We start from the raw sequence: 21912 nt of genomic DNA, 5'->3' as shown, positions 1-21912 counted from the left end.
CAGCTCACGCATGTTCCTTCCTTCCTTCACTCACTCTCAGTCATAAACCAAACACATGCTGAGTGCTTCTTCTGTGCAGGTCACTGTGTTACAAGCTGGGGATATAAGATGAAGGAGACAATCCTTGTTTAAAATAAGCTCCTTTGTTGGGAAGGAAAGATGGAAGGGTATGAGGAGAGCCAATGCTCCCACAGTGTTACCTACGCCTATAGGGGGCAGAGTTCTGCAAAGGAGAGAGGTCAACAGCACAGTAGCAGAGTTCAGGATTCCAAACTCCAGAGAACTGCTCATATGAAGCATATTTCACTTCCCCTCCAAAAAGGATTTAAAACAAGATTCCATATTGGAAATTGGGATTGGGTAGGAGAGGAGTGATTATGCTCTACTTTCCCTGCACTATAAGCCACAGCAAGCAGGGTCACGGATGAGGAGGTAAAAAGGGATATGTCAGGGTCAGCCAAAGCTGGACCGGCACCAGATACGAATCCTGTCTACTTCTGTCACTCACTTCTATTACTATCAACACATCTCAATAGACATTTCCTCTTTCTTTCAATAATCAACTTCTGAAAAATGATCAGAATAGACCATACTAGAAAGACTTCTTAATAGCTCTGTATCAGTTTAATTAAAGTATAAGCGCCTTTGACAATTTTTAAAATCAACAGATTTTCTCAGCATATAATAGTTGGATACATAATAGAAAACTGGCATATGGGGTTTACATGCTATTTTCAGGAAAATAAAATTCAACCTCAAATGATAGTTATAATCTCACTTATATCTTGATACATTAAGTCAGAATTAGAAATGCCCATTTGGCTTTCTTTTCTCCTTCCCACCCCCTCGAATTTACTCCCCCCATACAAATCAAAGTTAGACATTTACTTACTTGTCAGATCATCTAATAATTGGCACCTCAGGTCAAAATATTCCATACACTGAGACAACAGTCTAAAAAACAGATTTCAATTATTAAAAAGAGGCTGATTTCAAAATAAAAATAATTTTCTTTATTATAAGAAGTTCATAAAAACAATTGTATGACTTTTCCTAGCATAAAATAACTACTTTTACATTAATTCAACTTCATTATTTTAGCAAGAGGCACATTAATAATTTTACCGTTACAGATACACATAGGAGTTGTGAAGTATGCTGAGCTGAGACTGACACTGAGAAGACATGAGCAGTGTGACCTTTACACAGTGATCTGGCTTGAATTGTTTCAGGCTCTTACCAACCAGGTTAGGGGGAGGTGGGAGATGGAGGTGAGAACTGGGGGTGACAGAGAAGCCTTGGTATTATTTTAACTCTCCAGTCCTGAATTGGGAAAAACACTGAAATGCCCTCTTTCAGACACAAATGCTAGAAGAGGAGAGGAGAGATTCTTCTGTCATCTCCATAATCCACAGTGGACTTTATGGGAGCAGTACCCAACTCATTATTCTTTCTGTATAATGTGAGCTTTCTCATCTTTATCACGTACCTCTGATTGACTCCTCTCATAATACTAGTTGGAGACCAGAGAGGCAGCTGAGCTGTGAGAATCACACCTAGAAGAAACTGATTTGGCTTCTGTACATCTGGATGAGTTGAAGTATCTGTCTGACTAAGAGTATACAGCTGATCACAGGCAACACGGCGGATCTGGAATTAGTGGCAAAGAACATCCATCATCCACTTAAAAGATTGCTTCAAAAATGGTTCTCCTTCAAAGTCTACACTTTGAAGGATACTCTAAGAGTCCGAGTATTTCAATATTAATGGTAAAGTTTACACTGAATAAACTAGGATTAAAAACAAGTGTGTTCTGGGAACTGATTTCCGAAACCATTCTATTATTCTATTCTAATCAATAGATTTATAACTTAATATAAATGAAAATAAGGAAAGTTAATTTTCAAGGTCATGTCAGACAATCAGAATTATAAAATCTAGTGAAAGTTCATGGCTTGAAGTTGGTCTTGATTTTGACCAACATGTTGATGCTTAATGCCAGCTGTCCTTGCCAGCTATGGGTGTTGAACACTGGCTGTAATATTTTGTTTGTAATAAATAAAAATTAATTTTAGAACTAGTCTCCTAACCTTTTGAGGGATATGGAATAGAAAGGAGGGCAGGCAGTCCAAACGGTCATTTTGTATGTCCGAGAGGACAAGATGTCATTCCTTCTGTATTCTCTGCAATGTTATAGGTATCCAGAGAGCCAAAGACAGAAGAGGACCAAAGGGGTTTTTTTATGAAGTAATGTAAACAATCCTTACCTCAGCACTTGGCGATCCAAGCAGAATATCAATGATAAAATCAGCAACACAGGGCAAGTTATAGAAAGATGCTAATGATAAGAATAAGGAAAATTGGGAGCAGGGGGGAAAATTAAGTTAGGAAATACATTTTCAAAATTTCAAAAATTCTGAATAATTTCTTAAGCTTAACTATAACAGAAATTCATCTCTTCTACATGGAATCAAATTCAAAACCTTTGACAACTGCCTCCATGCCTGTGAGCAGGACCATCTCGGTCATCTTTGCACCTTCACATTTTAGTACAATGCCTTGCACATACCAGTCACAGAATAAATACGTCTTGTGTTGATCAACTACCAATACTTGTGAACTATAAAATATACCCTACCACAAACTTAAATAATGATAAAGAAAACTGAAGAGAAGTTATAATATTTTTCATTTTTATTTGAAAATACCTCTAGAATTAAACAATTATAGGAAAACTTAACTAAGTACTATGGCCTGTGTTCAAAAGTATGTCATGACTCACACTTCTCAAATATAAACCTTCAAAAGCATTCTTGTCAAAGTAAATACTTTTGAATACTATTGCAACGTGACAAATCTCTAACCTTTTCTATATGTTTATATTATAAAATGAACTTAGGTGTTACAGTAAATACATAATGATCACATCTATATAACAGGCAGCCTAAATCAGTAATAACAGTGAAGAATAGAGCCCATATGTATTGGCACAATTTTTAAAAGTGAAACTTTAAGACTTTATTCCTGAATAAATAAATATTTATTGAGGGCCTACTATACACTGGACAGTGCTGGAGACTGAGTAGGGAACAAAATGGACAAGAATCTGTCCTGATGGAGCTTACAGCCTAGTTGCGGAGGGGGTGATGACAACATGACAAGTAAATCAATTGTATTATTTGTTATAAAATGATAACTGACACAGCAAAAAATAAGGTGCAGGTTTTAGGTAGTGCTGGAGCTTGAGGGGAGTGTTGTGGTTTCTTTAAAAGGTGGTCAGAGAATGTCTCACTGAAAAAGTAACGTTAAGCAAGGACTTGTAGGAAATGAGGAAGAGAGAGCAATGTAGACAGATGGCCGAAGAAGATACCAGAAAGAGGGAGCAGCCAGTGCAAGGGCCCTGAGGCAGGAATGTGCGAGGGTGGTTGAAGCAGTCACAGTAGGTGAGGAGAGCTGCAGAAGGTGAAGGCACACAGGTATCAGATTGTGTCTGGCCTCGAAGGCCTTACTGAAGATTTCGCTTTTACTCAGTGTGAACTGAGAAGCCACTGCAAGGTTTTAAACAGAAGAGTGATAGGATCTAACTTACATTTAAGAAGGTCCACTCTGCTTACTGTGTGGAGAATAAACTGCAAGGGTAGAAGCAGGGAGATTAGTTAGGGTCCAATGGCTGTGATCCAAGCAAGAGATGATGGCAGATCAGAGGGTAATAATAGTGAAGAGGTAGAATCTAGATATAGTTTAAAGGAGGATGTGCCAACAGCTTAGAAGTGGGGTGTGAAAAAAAAATTGAGGATGACTCCAAGGTTTTGGCCAGAGCAAGACTGCTAAATAATTAAGTTGGGAAAACACTCGGCTGATATAGGCCAGATCAATAGTTCAGTTGTGTATATGCTAAGTCTAGAAAGCCTATTTGAGATCCAAGTGGAAATGTCAGGGGTGTAGTCCAGGTTGGAGACCCAAATTTAGGTATCAGCATATAGTAGAAATTGAAAGCTGTGAAAATGGATGAGACCGCAGTGATGTAGGACCGAGCCCTGGAATGTTTTAACACAAAAAGTTTGATTCATAACAGCCCCACTTTGCTAAAGTCAACAATAAAATTAAAAGGGCAAATCTTAAATTACATAATTTTTAAGTGAAGTCATTACTGATATATAATTCTAATTCTATAGTTTATGAACTATAATTTGGGTTGTTTTAATTCCCCAACTAGACAGTAAGCTCCTGGAGGGCAAACATACTGCTTTTTATAGCACTCACTACGGAACCTTATATATAGAAGGTGCTCAGTAAATGCTTGCTCAAAATCTCACTACTCTAGCACTTTACTTACCTGTTCCACATGCAAGTGTGTCCCTCTTCATTTCTATAACATGACCTTGTATCTATAAAGGTTCGTAAATAATTCCCAACAGAAACCCCTTTCCCTAAAGGAGAGGAATCCCAAGCAAGCCTCCTGCATACCCAGCTGTTGGCTCCGAAGCTGTAGGCAGGTAACCAGGAGAGACAGAGCCTCGCCAGCAATCAGGGAGTCTTTGGTGGACACGGACTGCTGGCGCACACAGATGCCTGCGTGCAGGGCAACTGGCTCTCCTTCACTTCCAGAGCTGCAATTGCTTCCTGGAGAGGGGCAAGCAGAAGGTTACTATGGTCCCATAGGACCAGTGGATCTTCTCATAGCCTTTTAATGTGTTCCCCAGACTCCTCAAGTGAAATTAAATAGTCCAAGAAGACACTTCGGTCTAAGAAATAAGAGAGACTTAATCACTTTACATGACCCTGACTGATTTATACGTAGTTTATGGGGCAAAACTAATTTCAGGTGACAGAACAGTGCAATTCTGGAGCCATTAGAAAGTCTTCCTTGGATGTTAAAAACACTCCTTATTGTGATGCAGATGGGTTACAATATGTAAAAATCGTGTTAATATTTCTGCACTTTATTATATATGTCACACATTAAAATTTTTTTTCAATACTGAGGTATACACAAACTCATAGACTGAACAGGGAAACCAAATGAAGCTGAAAAGTAAAGCTACTTATAAAGGTCTAATAGAAATAAGTGGCTGAACCAAGAAAATGACTTTTCCATGTAGGAATCCTAGATGAATTTTTATTACAGCCACAGTTACTGGCCTCATGACATTTTACATTGAGCAAGATAAAAACTGTTTGATTTGGTGTCCCCACTGTTTTTTTTTCTTAAATAAAGTATGACATACATATAGGAATGTGCAACCTATACAGAGATGATTCTTATAGCTATTTCTTGCCCAATGCTCTAATTACTTTATCCTTTTTAATCAGTACCTGAACTGCTGAGCCTGTTTCGAATTCCAGCAGGAAACAGAGAATTACTTTCTTTTATTGGTTGGCTACTCCCAACAAGGTCAAGTCGTCCTGCAGCAGCAGCCCACGACAGTCTCATGAAACAAGCCACAGTGGAAGTAAAATCATTTACTTCCATTGTCTACAGAAGGATGGAAAGAGTGTTTGTTACGAGAAAAGGCAGTACTGGAACACAATCCACTGGCTTCTATGACCTACTAGTCTCAGTTTGTGAGATTCTTTCCCTCCAAGATCACCTAGAGCAGTGGTCAGCAAACTCATTAGTCAACAGAGCCAAATATCAACAGTACGACGATTAAAATTTCTTTTGAGAGCCAAATTTTTTAAACTTAAACTATATAGGTAGGTACATTGCTATTAACTTAATTAGGGTACTCCTAAGGCTTAGGAAGAGCCATACCCAAGGGGCCAAAAAACCGCATGTGGCTTGCGAGCCGCAGTTTGCCGACCACGGACTTAGAGGACCACCTTTTTAATGCTTCCATGCTGTTCAAAGACTTTCAATATCTCTCTGCTACCTGTAAACAAGGACTATGATCTCCATGCTCTGGCTTTAAATTACCTGGCAACAGTTTTGTTTTCACCATTTCCCCCCTGCCCCACAATGCATTTTTGCCTGTGTGAACTGCCGTGTGATCCCCCTCCCCACCCCGAACCGCCCCCAATAAGGCTCTGGTTTTCTCTAACTTTGCTCACGCCCTCCATTTTTTTTGAACGACTTTCCTCTCTCCAACTCTCCATACTTAGCTCTACATATCTAATCCTAATCTATTCTTCAAGGCCTACCTTAAATGCCACCTCCCACATAAAATCATCCATGATGGCCACAGGTGAAGGTAATTATTCCACTTCCTCTGAAGGTCTATAGAATGTTTTGTCTTTGTAGTTTTCTTATAACACTTGACATTTTCCACCTTGAATTATAGTATTTCCACATAAGTGGTCTCTTTCTTACCATAAATTCCTTTAAGCTAATATTCATGTTAATATTCAATACTAGAGGCCTAGTGCACAACATTTGTGCACTGGGGGTGGAGGGGGGGGGGGCGTCCCTCAGCCCAGCCTGTGCCCTTTAGCAGTCTGGGAGCGCTTGGCACAGATGGATGTCTGACTGATAGCTTAGGCCCACTCCCCGCAGTCAGTGCATGTCATAGCGACCTGTCATTCCGAAATTCGGTCAATTTGCATATTACCCTTTAATATATAGGATATCCGAATGGTCCCGCCCCTCAACCAGTCGTTTCTAAACAGGAGGTACTTACTAATTCTTGAATACACAAATCACTTACTTGTATTGCAACTCGTGCAGCAGGAATGATTTCCTCCACCCTAATAGAAGACCTATCAGACACTGACAACTGTCGGTAGGACGACTTTTCTGGGGTACCACATAGGGACATCTGCCTGCTGGTCTGCCGGCTAACGTTTCGGAATGGGCGAGAAGAAAGTGCCTCTATACCATCTTTGGCAATGTCTTCATCTAATAACGTGGGCATTGTTTGTCCAACAAGTAAAAATCTTAAAAGGAAATAAAAAGGCAGACTTATTCAAACTCATTTCATACTACTTAAAATGACTGAATTGGTGAGAAAAGTAGAGTCGAGTCTTGCCTTTTGAGACTAACACAACATATTGACATACCTTGCGAGTTGTAGACAGATAGAATAAACTCCCTGCCTTGTTTCATAGTCGACTTCTGATGGGATGGAGTCCCTCTGCATGACATTTACAACCAAACTTCAAAAAACAGAAAGAAGACAGGATATTAAAGACTTCTATTGCTTTTTTTTTTTTTTTTAATATATTTTATTGATTTTTTACAGAGAGGAAGGGAGAGAGATAGAGAGTTAGAAACATCGATGAGAGAGAAACATCGATCAGCTGCCTCCTGCACATCCCCCACTGGGGAAGTGCCTGCAACCCAGGTACATGCCCTTGACCAGAATCGAACCTGGGATCTTTCAGTCCGCAGGCCGACGCTCTATCCGCTGAGCCAAACCGGCTTTGGCGAGACTTCTGTTTCTTTCATAAGAAAATTTCTGTAATTTAATTGCTAATAAATGTTATCCATCACTCAAAATTCCTACAAGAGCCTTACATATAAAATGAACCATATATATCTTTATCCCAATGACTTCTTATGATACCTATAACCCTTCTCATCCATTTAGAATTAGACTCCTTGTTAAGTCAAAGAAGGATCTCCAACATGGAATGTTTGCATAGTTATAGTTACCTTCTTGCTAACTGGCCTGAGTTTACTAATGTGAACTAACAATTCAAAAATATATCCAGAATTGGTGTATTCAATAAGCTTGTTTTTTCATGGCCACTCCAATCTATATTACTGCAGAAGCTTCCCAACTGTTCTTCCTGCTTCCATTCTTTTTTTTTTTTAAATATATTTTTATTGAGTTTTTACAGAGAGGAAGGGAGAGGGATAGAGAGTTAGAAACATCGATGAGAGAAAAACATCTATCAGCTGCTTCCTGCACACCCCCTACTAGGGATGTGCCTGCCACGAAGGTACATGCCCTTGACTGGAATCAAACCTGGGACCTTTCAGTCCACAGGCCGATGCTCTCTCTATCCACTGAGCAAAAACAGTTAGGGCTTCCTGCTTACATTCTTAATGCTCCACCTCCAAAATCTAGTCTCAAAAGATCAACCAGAGAGATCCTTTCAAGATTAAGTCAGATCATGACACTCCTCCTCTGTACAAATCCTCCAATGGTTTCCTATTTCCTACAGAAAAAAAGGCAATTTTCACAGTAGCCTATAAAATCCTACATAACCTGACCTATGTCTATAATCTCACGTCCCCTCTGCTGCCTGCCTCACTGCCCCAAACACATCAGGTGGGTTCCACTAAGGTGGCTGCTCCTGTAGACAGCTTTCCCTAGGAGATCATGGTCTCACTCTATACCTCCATCATGTCTGTAAAATGTCACCCCATCAAGTAAAGCTTTCCCTGACCATTCCCTCCATCCCCTCTTGTCTTATTTTTCTCTGCAGCTCTTATAACCACCTGACATACACTGTTACTTTTACTTCTGCCTTTATTATCTCTTTCCCCCTCTTGACAGTAAGCTTCATGAGGATATGGGTTTTGGTCTAATCTATTTGCCACTCTGTTCATTGCTTAGAAAACTGCCTGGCATATAAGTTAACTGACATACAAGAATAAACCAGAAGTAAAATGCCTTTATTACCATAGCTCTGTAATTGGCCGAATAAACTGAATTAAATTGTTGTAAGAACATCTCTACAATATTGAACAAAGAATAAAACTATATGTGCACTAGGCCTTCCACATGCTTTGGAATTCCTTCAGCTCTCTTTAGTTCTCCCCTTTATCTCTCCATGGTCTCACCCAACTTTTCTTCCCCTCAGGGCCTCCGAACAGAACTTTAACTATCTTCAAGTTGGTTTTCACTCCTGGAAGAAATTGCATGCCTACTTCTTCCTAATGCAAATCTTTCAACTGCAGAACACAGTCCCTCAATTGATCAACCCCTTTTCATCTTTGTCTCTTTTTCATCAGTCCCTTCTGGTCTGCCTACAAAGAGAATCAAGTCTTCTACAAGTTAAAACCAAAACAAAAAAGGCAACTTTTCTCTTATCCTTCCCATCAAAGTACTGTCACCCCCTTTAGGTCACACATTGTAAAGCAGAGACATCCGCATACAGATTCTACTTCCTAGACTTATCCCTGCCACTCAGCTCTACCAACTGCTTATGCCCCAATGGCTGCAATTACACTGATGGCTCTCCCAAATCTCTAGTGCCATTCTCCACATCTCTCAAGAGCATCCTATCCAAACCATCCACTACACATGACTCACAGGGACCTCATATGCAATCAAATTAATTTCTCTTGACTTCCTCGGTTTCTTCCATCTCCTTCCATGTTTATTTCCCATAAGGACTAGAGAGTCACCATTTATCCTCTTTCTCAAGCAGCTATCATAGGGTCAATCTATAAATGTTCCTACCGTAGTCATATATCTAGTCATAAAGACTTGCCTATTTTACCACATAAATGTCATTCTACCACCGCCCTAAATTTAGAACCTGTTGTCTCTTCTCTCGAGCACTGTCACAGCTCTTAACAGTTCTCCCTGAACTTAGGTCTTTTCTACTTCCATTCTTCTCCAATGCAGCCAGAGTAACTGTTCTAGGTAATTCCTGGTTTATAAACTTCCTGTTTTTTCATGGTCTACAATACAATGTTGGGATTCCTCAATGTGACTCTTCTTTACGTATTTCTCTCCCTTATCCTTGGCATTAGCCTCACCTGGCAACTATATTCCCAAGAGGGGCTATGTACTTCAGTGCTTCATTCATTCCCTGCCCCCGACCTCTGGCTCAGAGTGCCCCTGCCCTCCTTGTTTACCTAGGGAATGACCACACTGACTACTGGTTTCACAACTCCCAACTCAAATGTCACTTTCAGTGAAGCATTTCCTAATCTTATAACCCCAACCAAATTTAGTCAATTTAACCACTAGTTTCTTTCATAACCTCCACTCCACTAAAGTGATTTTTATAAGCTTTTGTATTAATAGTTGTAATAACTGTTAAACCATGAGCCTCTTAAGGGCAGGGATAATACCTAATTTATCTTTGCAGCCTCAGAACTAATGCCTTCCACAACATGGACTACTGGGAATCAAATTCACCTTAGCATAAATGGATGTGGGAATTAAGAGAAACCAATTTAGCCTCTTCACCTTTCCTCTTCCTGAGAATCCCCGCTACCAGAGCAGAAAGAGACATGCTTCTCTAAGTTTTTTAAATAATCAAAAATCATAAAATAAAATATTCCAAAGGCTGAGACATCATTCCTTCTTATTAAAACTCTCATAATGCTTCACATAATACCTTGTAGGAATAAGCAAGGCTTGGCAAGAGAAGTTAATAAAAAGAATAGAATTATTTTCTGCAATTCATGTAACATTATACTGGGACACTAACCTCAAACCTCCTGCTTTGAGGAAGTTCTCACAGAAGGATTTTGCACAGTTTCTTGCCATGTCATCATCAGCTGTTGGCATAAGTTTGGAGCTTAGAACCTTGAAATAGATAAGCACAATTAATCATCCCAACATTTCCAGCAGAAATTATTCCTTTACTAAATAATCACACAGGCCGAAACCGGTTTGGCTCAGTGGATAGAGTGTCGGCCTGCGGACTGAAAGGTCCCAGGTTCGATTCCGGTCAAGGGCATGTACCTGGGTTGCGGGCACATCCCCAGTAGGAGATGTGCAGGAGGCAGCTGATCGATGTTTCTCTCCCATCGATGTTTCTAACTCTCTATCTCTCTCTCCCTTCCTCTCTATAAAAAATCAATAAAATATATTTAAAAAAAAATAATCACACAATTCAAGTCACAATTTCTTTAAATGCTGCATGCCATTTTCCCACCCAGAAGTATAAGGAGGCTGATGTTTCACAAATAAATAATCACATTTTCCAAGTTCTATTTACTTAGCAAGAAAAACCTGTTTTGAAGAAAGCTGATGTGCTCTTTTCATAAAACCAGCAAATGTGAATGTCTCTGTCTCTCAGGCTTAGATAAGAATAGATGATATGCTAGATATGTTATTTAAAAAGTATGTAAGTTAAGCCTGGCTGGTGTAGTTCAGTGGTTGAGCATCGACCTATGAACCGGGAGGTCATGGGTTCAATTCCTGGTCAGGACACATGCCTGGGTTGTGGGCTCGATCCCCAGTGTGGCAACCGATCAATGATTCTCTCTTATCATTGATGTTTCTATCTCTCTCTCCCTCTTCCTTTCCCTCTCCCTTCCTCTCTGAAATCAATAAAAAAAAATTCGTATTTTTTAAAAAAGTATGTAAGTTTTATAAAACAGCCCATTTACTAAAAGTGCTAGATGAGTCCCCACTAATGATTCTAACTTGTTCCTACTTATTGAGCATCTAGGTATAAGATGAGGTACTTAACATGCATTATCTCATCTCACTATGCATGGCATATGTACAGTATTTAATTTTATAGGTAAAGACTGTGACCTGAGAGGTTTAGTGACCTCCCATCCAAGGTCACATGGTTAGAATTTAAATCCAGATGTATCTCACTTTAATATCCATGGCCCTTTTTTAACACTCTTATACCTACCTAAAGAAAAGCTTAACTGAATATTTTGGTATGACAAGAGAATTATTTCACAGAAATAATCTCAGGCATGTAAGTTTTCTTTTTGCCTCAGTTTTCTCATCAGCTAAATTGGGATAATAATTACCTTTACCAGAGGATTGTTTGGATTAAATAAGATAATGCAAGCTTAAGGTGCTTAGCATAAGCACAAGGCACAAAGCATAAAGAGCTGGCTTATTTAATTATTATAATTTAAAATTTTAAATAAAGACTCATTGTCTCAATTTCTTCAAGGGTTTAAACTAGATGTAATTCAAGATCCTTTCCTATTCTAAAAAAAATAATCTGCTCCTATGAACCTATGGGGTTCTATGAGCTTAGATTTTTAGTGTGAGATTTTTTATTTTTAAAATGCTTTCCTCCTGAGTTGCTCTTTGGGAAACAGTTTCATCAGCCCTGATTCATGAGCCTTACATAGGAAAATGGAAACCCTCTGTGACTCTAATTCTTCTATGAGAGAGTGCTGACAGCCACGTGCACACACTCCCCATGCTTAATGGATAATAATTCAGTGAAAATAAAATGTTTCTCCAAATCAATGGGTATTTGGAAGATCCACTAAGAAGTTTCTTAGTAGGCAAACATAAGTTAAAGGTCAAAATGGGAGGAATTGAATCTTTCTAATAGTAAAGATAACTGCTTTTGGGAGTGTTATGTTTTCCAAATGTTTTGTGTTGTCTAAAGCAAAAGAAAACCTACCAAAGGAATCCCAGTTAACAGAAGTCCTAAAATTGTACTGGAGGCATTTTGTACTGAGTCCTCTGGCTCTAAGATACTGCCATCTAGGTAGCTGAAAGACAAGCTAGACCCACTGTTGGGCCATTTTGCTTTTCTAGGTGCGCTCAAATGTGTGTGTTAAGATTTATACCTTAACTTTTGAGACAATCATTTGAAAGCAAAAGACAAATCTGGCAGCAGTGGAAAGTTCAAAATTTATAGGCTTAAACTGGCCAAGAATTTCTAAGCAATTTTCTGTTTTGGGATAGTCTACCTATTTTAAATGCCCACATCAAATAAAGGTATGCTTTATTTTTTAAATATTCACTAAGTATTTTCTACTTTTGAATCCAACACATCTTTTGACAAGAGTAATTATTTTAAGGCAAATATGAAATGTTACCACAGTTTGAACATATAAGCAACAAGTAGACCATAAAATGAATCAATCTAATTATATACTCCAAATTAGACTGTCAGATGAAATAAAACTTGGAAAAAATGTCCAACCAGGTACCCATTAGTAATTATGGCCTTTATCATCACTCAAAATCTACTCAACATTAATTTGATAATTAAGGCTGCTTAGGTAGTGCTATGGATTCTTTAATAACGAACTGCCTGGATATAATTTCCTAGGTCAAGCAAGATCATCTAGGGCTTTATTTTCTCCAGACCTAACATGCACAAGGGTCCGATCGCTGACCCTCCAGGAGCAGGACTGTTTCCAACTGGTCCCCTGGTCACTCTCCCACATCGCTTTGTTAATGCTTGGCTTTCAAGACTCAGCATATCCAGCCTCTTCCTATGTCTTACTCATAAGACCTGGGAGCGAATATCTTGTCTTTCCAACTCTGACCCCCTAACTATCACAATAACTTGTAGATGGTAAGTAATTAGTAAATGTTTACTGAACTAAATCTGCTTGTTTAAAGCCACTTTGGAGGAGGAGGGTAATAAAAATATTCTTTTGCTCAAATTCTTCTAACGGTTTTTTTTATAACCTTGAAATAATCATGTTAACATGTCTTCTGACAAATTCCTCATAAAGCTGCATTAATGTAAACAATTACAACAGTTTTTTTTTTTTAAATATATTTTATTGATTTTTTTTTTAATATATTTTATTGATTTTTAACAGAGAGGAAAGGAGAGAGATAGAGAGTCAGAAACATCGATGAGAGAGAAACATCAATCAGCTGCCTCCTGCACATCTCCCACTGGGGATGTGCCCGCAACCCAGGTACATGCCCTTGACCGGAATCGAACCTGGGACCTTTCAGTCCGCAGTCCGATGCTCTATCCACTGAGCCAAACCGGTTTCGGCTATTGATTTTTTACAGAGAGAAAGGGAGAGGGATAGAGAGTTAGAAACATCGATGAAAGAGAAACATCGACCAGCTGCCTCCTGCACACCTCCCACTGGGGATGTGCCCGCAACCCAGGTACATGCCCTTGACCGGAATCGAACCTGGGACCCTTCAGTCTGCAGGCCAATGCTCTATCCACTGAGCCAAACCGGTTTGGCTACAACAGTTTTTTAAAAAGAAGATACATTTAATAGCAAGAAGGCTCAGGATTAATAACTGGCATTATAGATAATCACAGAACTTCTAGAGGAAGGTAAAGACACATTTTAATAGATAAAGCTTCCTAATTATTTATTTAGATGCTATTTTGCAAGTATAACAATGCACATACGCATATACTGAAAAAAGTTGACATTTACAAAGGCAAAAACCAAAATATTCCAATTTATATTCTATTTTGTACTTTTTAAAAACTAAGTTTTAACAGAGTAAACCTGTTAACGTGTTTCTGTCGTCAGAAAGCATGATTCTACAAACCAAAATGAAATGCAAAGAAATAGGTTTCTTACTTCTAAGTTGTAAAGCACTCGAAAGGTGGACATTCCTGGAGCAAAAGATCGAAAGAGACTCTCTAGAATTGAGCTGGCGCTTGGCTGGTGCTGCTGCTTTGAAGAGAGGGATGGAGATTTTGAAGACTGAGAGCTTGTTTCAGACAGCAATGTTTTCTAAGTTAAGAGAATGAAAAAGAGAATGTATGTATTAAAAGCACAAATTAAAAAGAAACAGATATCTGTATACATTCTGATAGTCTTTTCCTTTTAAATAGAATCCACACCAATGATATTTTCTAAAACTTAATCTCATAAAACCACATGAGCTCTACAGTTATTAATTAGACACCAAATTCTATCTCACAAACTATACATGCTCAACAGCATGACAATCCTATTTTAAACAACATCAACAAGGTCATCTTAATTTGTTTTGTGTTTTTAAAACTTGTACCTCTAAATACTGATAATGAAGTTATAAGATTGCAAAAGTGGTAGTTTTGAGAATTTTTTGAACTAGTACTAGTGATATGTTTTATTACATTAGCTCTCTTCTCCCTCAAGCTAGTATATAAGCCAAATATGACAAGATTAAGTTGTCTAAATGTCAACCCCTTAAATATAAAATTCATAACTTAATTCTAACAACTTTGTTATAAATTAATTTATTCTGAGAACATAAACAATGTTATGGATTAAACACAATTTCAATATATACATAATGGAACGATATCCTAAAAACTAAATAAAATGAATTTTACGTATCAACAGTGAGAAACTGAAAAGATAACCAAATCACAATCAGGGAGGCATCATGAGAGAAGAATCGGAGCCAGAGTCTAAGCCTGGTACTCCATTCTCTCTGGGTTTTGGTTTCCTAACATATATCATGAAGGTAGAAGTAGATGATATGAAAGACTCTTCTGGTTTTAAAATCTCACATAATTTTTCACTCCATTTTGATACTTTAAAAGCCAACATGAAGTTCTGATTTCCATTTACAGAGAAAGTATTTTTCAAAAGAAGAAAAATCATTAAGAAAAAGGTATCAAATGATGTAGTGTGATTTGGTGTTGTATTTTCACTGAATCATGATATAAAATTCCATGACAGTTAATTAACCCCCCTAGATACCCATACCTTTCTTCCTAAAGAATCCAGTTGGTCAAGGGCTTCCTGAATGGCTGGATCAGTGGGTATTAAGAGCAGAAGCTTTCGTACTCGTAGAGTTATCCTGAAATTTTTCAAATTTGAAATTTTTTCAGATAAATCACAGTTTCAATAACAGAGTCATTTAGAATTAGATGTAAAGTAAATCCATTTCAAGGGAAAAGTTTCTTGGTTCCCTATATTTATATTTACCTTGGCTCCTCTAGATTGGCAAGCTGGTAAAGCATGTCAAATACATTACACACAAGTGCCATCACAACACCAGGAAGGGATTTCTCCTGAGGGAAAAAAGGCAAATATAAAACAAATTTACAAAAGAATTATCTTTTTTTAATCAAACGTACAATACAAATATTAGTTCTGAAACCTGATCACTGGGAAAATGGAGGGAGCACAGTGACCATCCGCATGAAGCGCACATGGGAACAGTTGGAGATCTCCCACCTTCTGGTGTGCTTACTACCTGGGCTCTCCTCTCATACCCACCTGCTGGTGGGGGCTCAGGTGCCCAATGGTAGGCAGAAGAAGAGAGATAAAACAAAGGTAGGTGTAATTACTAGAATGGAGAGTGGGTACCACTGAAAGCTGACCAAGAGCTCATCAGGAGGAAACAAGCCAATGAGTGACTTAAAAGCAAAATGAAAGTCATATTAGAGGCCTGGTGCACGAAATTGGCGCACGGAGGGTGGTGTCCCTCAGCCCGACCTGCACCCTCTCCAATCTGGGTCCCCTCGGGGGATGTCTGACTGCAGGTTTAGGCCTAATCCCTAAACCGGCAGTCTGACACCTCTCTCACAATCCAGGACTGCTAGCTCCTAACCGCTCCCCTGCCGGCCTGATGCCCCCAAACTGCTCTCCCCTGTCGGCTTGATGGCCCCCAACTGCCCTCCCCTGTCAGCTTGATGGCTCACAGCTGCCCTGCCCTGCCGCCTGATCGCCCCTAACCGCCTCTGCCTTGGCCCCTACAACCGTGGCTTTGTCCAGAAGGAAGTCTGACATCTGGAAGATAGCTGGTCACCCGGTCTAATTAGCATATTACCATTTTATGAGTATAGATATATACACAAACACATATGCTCACACACAATACATAGATATATGTGTAATCTAAGTGATTTTTCTAAAGGTAAGAAAAGAATATACATGTACAGAAGAGACTCAGATGTGATTAAAGGAATAAGAAATTAGACATCCCCAAAATGTATTTATATAGGTGAAGATTTTTAATAATTCAGAATATGAAATAACGTATTAAACTTGAAGATGCTACATACACTATTTCTGTTGTTAATTAACTGTCATAATACCATTTCTGAATGAAATTTCTTTCTTAAATTCTTGCTATATATAAATACTGTCTAGTTATTTTTTTAAAAAATCCACAGTACTAATACTAACCCTGAAGGATTCTTTGACATCTATAGCAAGATTATGCTAAGTTAAAAACATACAATCACACAAAGACCTGAAAGCCAAGTGAAGAAAATATTTCAAGGGGAAGTGATCACATGTACCAACTCCGCTGAAAGGTCAAGAAGATGAAGATTGAGAGGCCGAAGTAAGAGATAACCTTGAAAAGAGCATAAAAAGAGGATGGCAAAAGAATTCAAAGAACTCTTTCACCAAGAAGCTTTGCTAATCTGGGAAGGAGAGAATAGGGCAGGAACTGAAGGTGAAACTGGGGGAAGAGTTTTTTTTTTAAGGTGATAGAAATAACACAGCATGTGTGACTGCTAATAGGAAAATCAATGACTCAATGCAGAGAGGTGGATGAGAGGAGCAGCAGAAGTGGCCAGACAGAATGCTTCAGGACTCAGAAGAGTCTGTGGTCCAGAAGATTGATAAATTATGTATCTCCTCCCAATGATGCCCAGTGCTTCCCAGGGATACATTTCTGAAGAGTCAGGATTTGTCTGAGAGGAAAGGACACAATCATCCAAATCTATATGGGCTGAAGACAAAGATATTAAAATCCTGTTTTAAAAAAGAAATGATTTATCACTCAATACCTGCTCCATGGCATATGATGAACTAAAAACTCCACTGCTGCTGCTGCTGGAGCTGGTGGAGGAATCTGCGGAGCTCCCGGATGGGGTTCCGCTGCCAGAAGTCTTCACCGTAAGCATCTGTTCATCAGAAAAGCCCAGCTGGTGGAGTAACTTTTGATCTTTATTTACTGTCAGCTGCAAAAAGAGGTTTCTTAATTACTGAGAGGAAAAGAGGATAGTAGTCGTATCAGGCTAAAGGGCCACAGTTTATTTAAACCTACCAGACTATCATTTGTAAATATCTGTATATTATCCACAGGACAGCACAACTGCTTGGCTATCTTCCACCGGACACTCCCTATGGTTTCATTACTGTGAGCCTGTAAAATAAAATTAAACTGTTGTAATGCATTTATTCGTTCATGCTCAGATGTTAGTGAGCATCTACCATGTACTGAGCACTGTTCTAAAAGCCAAGAACAGCAAAAAACCAAAGACAAGAATCCCTGCCCTTGAGAGGCTTCCCTTGTGCTGTAAGTAAAAGTTCTATTCCCTCCTCCAACCCCCTCATCACACATGGAATAAAATCTCAAGTCCTTCTTCCACAGCAGGTCTTCCATTCTTTCTTTCCTTTTCTCACTGTCATTCCAGCCACCTTGCTTGTCATGAACAAGCCAAGCAAACCCCCACCTCAGGGCCTGTGCATCTGCTGCCATTTGTTTGGAATGTCCTTCTCCAGAAAAGGCTTGCTCTGTCACCTCATCCAGTTCTGTGTTCAGATGCCACCACCTCAGACCTTCCATGCCCACCTCTATATAAAGTGTGATTATCTCTATAGTGATCACATAGTGTTCTGCCATAACCATCACCTCTACCAGCTTATTCTCCGTTATTTTTAACTAGAAGCCCAGTGCACGAAATTCATGCACAGGGGGAGGGTGTGTGCGTGCGTGTGCGTGTGCGTGTGTGTGTGTCTCAACTCGGCCTGCACCCTCTCCAACCTGGGGCCCCTTGGGGGATGTCCAGGACCGCTCACCTGCCTGCCTGCCTGATCACCCCTAATCACTCTGCCTGCCTGCCTAATACCCCTAACTGCTCCCTTGCCTGCCTGATTGCCCTTAATCTCCTTTGCCTACCTGATCACCCCTAACCTCTCTGCCTGCTGGCCTTATCACCTCCAACCACCTCTGCCTGACAGCCTAATTGCCCCTAACTGCTCCCCTGCTGGCCTGATCGCCTCTAACTGCTCCCCTGCCTGCCTGATCACCCCTAACCACCTCTACCTGCCGGCCTGATCGCCCCTAACCACCTCTGTCTGCCGATCTGGTCGCCCCTAACTGCCCTCCCCTGCCAGCCTGGTCACCCCTAACTGCCCTCCTCAGCTGGCATGGTCACCACTAACCACCTCTCCTCAGCCCCCGCCACTGTGCCTTTGTCCAAAAGGACGTCTGGGAGATGTCTGGTCTAATTAGCATATTACCCTTTTATTAGTATAGATGATACTCACCACCACCTGATATTGTATTATGTATTTGCCTATATGTCTGTTTACACCCCATCAGTTCCCTTTCATTTCAGGTCTTTATTCTAAATTTGTTTACCAGCTTTTAGAATAATCACTCATAACATCTTTATCAATAGTGTTGTGAAAGTAAGACAATATGAAAATGGCCACAAAGCTTAATGTAAACCCACCTCTACAGTAAAGGTATCTTTGGTAGACTCATAAGTAACATTAAGCGTTAGAAGATGTCCATGAAATGAGGCACCATGAGGTAGAATAGTTCGTAGAACAGAGTAAAAATCCTTGAAAAAGATAATAAATCAAGTTAGATTCACAGTGCCACTGTTAAACATCTCAAAAATACATACTAACACATTGAGTCTAATAATGGGATGATTCAGTTGCTTTAGAAAAAAAGAGAGGCTTACCTCTATAGTGATCACATAACGTTCTGCCAGAAGCAGCAATCTCTCAATGATTACAAGTTTAGTGGATCTATAGATTAGAAAAAATTTTAAACATATTTGAAATGAATTGCTGATTTGAGCTCAATTCCAGTCTGTTTCACCCAAACCCCAATCAACAGGTAGCAGTCATTGGTCAAAGACTGAAATTTGCAAAGACGAAACTTCCCTTTCATCCAAGGAGAAGGTAACGCAAGCAGTCCACAACTGCAGTGCACAGATGGCATAAGGGAGGAGAAGACTGACCCTCCCACATTTCCTTTCCTTTCCTGTTCTTTTCTTTCTTCTTTTTTAAACAGTTGTTCCATAAATAGAGGACCTGGGTCTCCCCTGGGTATCCAGGCCCATTTGTCCATCAATCCACCAAGAATAAAAAATCAGTGAGCTTGACTCTCATTATTTTACAACTAAAATATGCTACATAATTCCGTAAACACAAGGAATCAAAGTTCTAAACTGCCTGAAAATTAGAAGACAAATGCAAACCAGGAAGTATTCTACAAGTAAGAGTTGCTATTTGGTTTTTAAAAATAATGTTTATTTTCAATTATAATTGATGTACTATATTGTATTAGTTTCAAATGTACAACCCAGTGATTAGACATTTATATCACTTACAAAGTGATCATCCTGATAAATCTAGTATCCATCCAACACTACATATTTATTATTATACTAGAGGCCCGATGCACGAAAATTCGTGCAAGAGTAGGCCTTTCTTCCCCTGGCTGCCGGCACTGGCTTCCCTCTGGCATCCGGGACCCAGGCTGCTTCCCTCTTCCGGCCACCTGCAGGCACCCGGAACCTGCGCTGGCTTCCCTCCGGCCTGGCTTCTTCAGGAAGGATGTCCGAATGACGTCCGTCTAGTAATCTTTTATTATTATAGATTATTAACTATATTTCCTATGCTTTACTTTATAGTCCATGAATATTCTATAAGTATCAAATTGCACTTCTTGATCCCTTCACCCCTTTCACTCATTTCCCTAACCCCCTTCCCATCTAGCAACCATAAAAATGTTCTCTGTATCCATGAGTTTGTTTCTATTCTGCTTGTTTATTGTTTTTTAGATTTCATATATTGGTGAAATGTTATGGTATTGTCTTTCTCTGTCTGACTTATTTCACTCAACACAATGCCCTCTAGGTTCATCCATGTTGTTGTAGATGGCAAGATTTCATTCTTTTTTTTTTTTTTTTTATAGCTGAGTAGTATTCCATGATGTATACACACCACCTTTTCTTTATCCACTCATCTACTGATAGACACTTAGGTTACAATTTGTTTGAATTAGGCTAAGAATGAGGAGAAAAGGAAGAATAAACAATTATTCATCTGTGAACATTCTGTATAGTTCAAACTTAAAATACAAGAATTTGTAATCTAAGGGTTTTCAAAGTACTTAAGAAATCAACACATAGGAGACATAACCATCTCTGGGACAGAAAACACACAGCAAGGGAGCATGGAGTTCTAACAGACTCTGAAAATGAGACCTGAGGTCTCTTTTAGTCAGACTTATGAACTCCTTATCATGTGAAATATAGTCGGCCCTCCATATCTGTGGGTTTAGCATTGTGGATTCAACCAACTGTGGATCAAAACACCTTGAAAAAACAAAATCCCAGACAGTTCCAAAATGCAAAATTTGAATTTGCCATGAACTGAACACTACCCTGAATCCACACAAATGAAGTGATGTGTAGGTATACCCTGCTGTAGCCTACATGCAAACATAAATTAATGCAAATACTACATCATCTATCTATATAAAAGCATAAGTGACTGTTGCAACCGAATGGCTGACCGAATAGGCTGCACGGAGCGACCAGGCCAGTAGGGGGCGGTTAGTGAGGGCCGACCAAACAACTGAGCATCAGGCTGTGTGGGGCAACCAGGTCGGCAGGGGGGGCAGTGAGGGGCGATCAGGCAGGCAGGGAGGCGGTTAGGAGCCAGCAGTCCAGGATTGTGAGAGGGATGTCAGACTGCTGGTTTAGGCCTGATCCTGGCAGTCAGACATCCCCCGAGGGGTCCCGGATTGGAGAGGGTGCCTTGAATACCAAGGGATGATCTGATAGGACTGACTCCAATATCCAGCACTTACATAGTCACAGCTCCATAACTTTACTGAAGAGAATGCTACATGTGTTCACACTGAGAGATGAAAAATCCAATTGCCTTTAAGTATTTGCTATTCCAGAAAGTCTACTTCAAATAGGTATATTTCTAAAACTGAAAAGAGGTACTGCTGTTTTCTAATACTTGATTAGCAGTATTGGAAATTTTACTTGAAAAGAGTTGGTTAAATAACATATTAACAGTTCTGTTAAATACATTTAACAGAGTTCTGAATTCTTTCAGTCTATAAGCAGGAACCAGATTTGATATTCAGATGGAAAATCTTTAGGAAATATCTAAGTGCTATAAGTGCATTGTTGAGTGCACTGTTTTAATTATGCTCAATAATGAATTAACCGCAGACATCACCATAGCACACTGAAAGCTGAGAGAACAGCTCCTCCCCCTTGAGCTGGAACAATTATGGTCACTAAAAAGTTCTTTCAAAACTGGTAAAATAATATAAAAACAATGTCCTGGTTCAAATGCAACACTGATATTATACATTCTTATTAACTGTTTTTAAAGTTTATAATAAAAATATTTAAAAATTA

General features: G+C 39.4%; 1 protein-coding gene across 1 annotated transcript in view; it reads right to left on the bottom strand.

Annotated features, from left to right (window-relative positions):
* Positions 1–21912, bottom strand: part of USP24 (ubiquitin specific peptidase 24) — a gene marked incomplete at its 5' end in the record, with an annotated part of 128613 nt that overhangs the window by 40102 nt on the left and 66599 nt on the right. The window contains 15 exons of the mRNA XM_081088466.1: positions 893–954; positions 1490–1650; positions 2268–2338; positions 4468–4623; positions 5317–5476; positions 6645–6873; positions 6997–7092; positions 10333–10430; positions 14132–14287; positions 15254–15347; positions 15476–15561; positions 17293–17466; positions 17553–17651; positions 18967–19077; positions 19204–19270. Of these exons, the coding sequence (XP_080944592.1) occupies positions 893–954; positions 1490–1650; positions 2268–2338; positions 4468–4623; positions 5317–5476; positions 6645–6873; positions 6997–7092; positions 10333–10430; positions 14132–14287; positions 15254–15347; positions 15476–15561; positions 17293–17466; positions 17553–17651; positions 18967–19077; positions 19204–19270 (1820 nt within the window). The remainder of the gene's footprint in view (positions 1–892; positions 955–1489; positions 1651–2267; positions 2339–4467; positions 4624–5316; positions 5477–6644; positions 6874–6996; positions 7093–10332; positions 10431–14131; positions 14288–15253; positions 15348–15475; positions 15562–17292; positions 17467–17552; positions 17652–18966; positions 19078–19203; positions 19271–21912) is intronic.

This window comes from Myotis nattereri (genome assembly GCF_964212035.1).
Source record: "Myotis nattereri genome assembly, chromosome: 3".
NCBI classification, from domain to species: domain Eukaryota; kingdom Metazoa; phylum Chordata; class Mammalia; order Chiroptera; family Vespertilionidae; genus Myotis; species Myotis nattereri.
The sequence above is the reverse complement of the archived record's forward strand: the minus strand, read 5'-3'. Positions and strand labels throughout refer to the sequence as shown.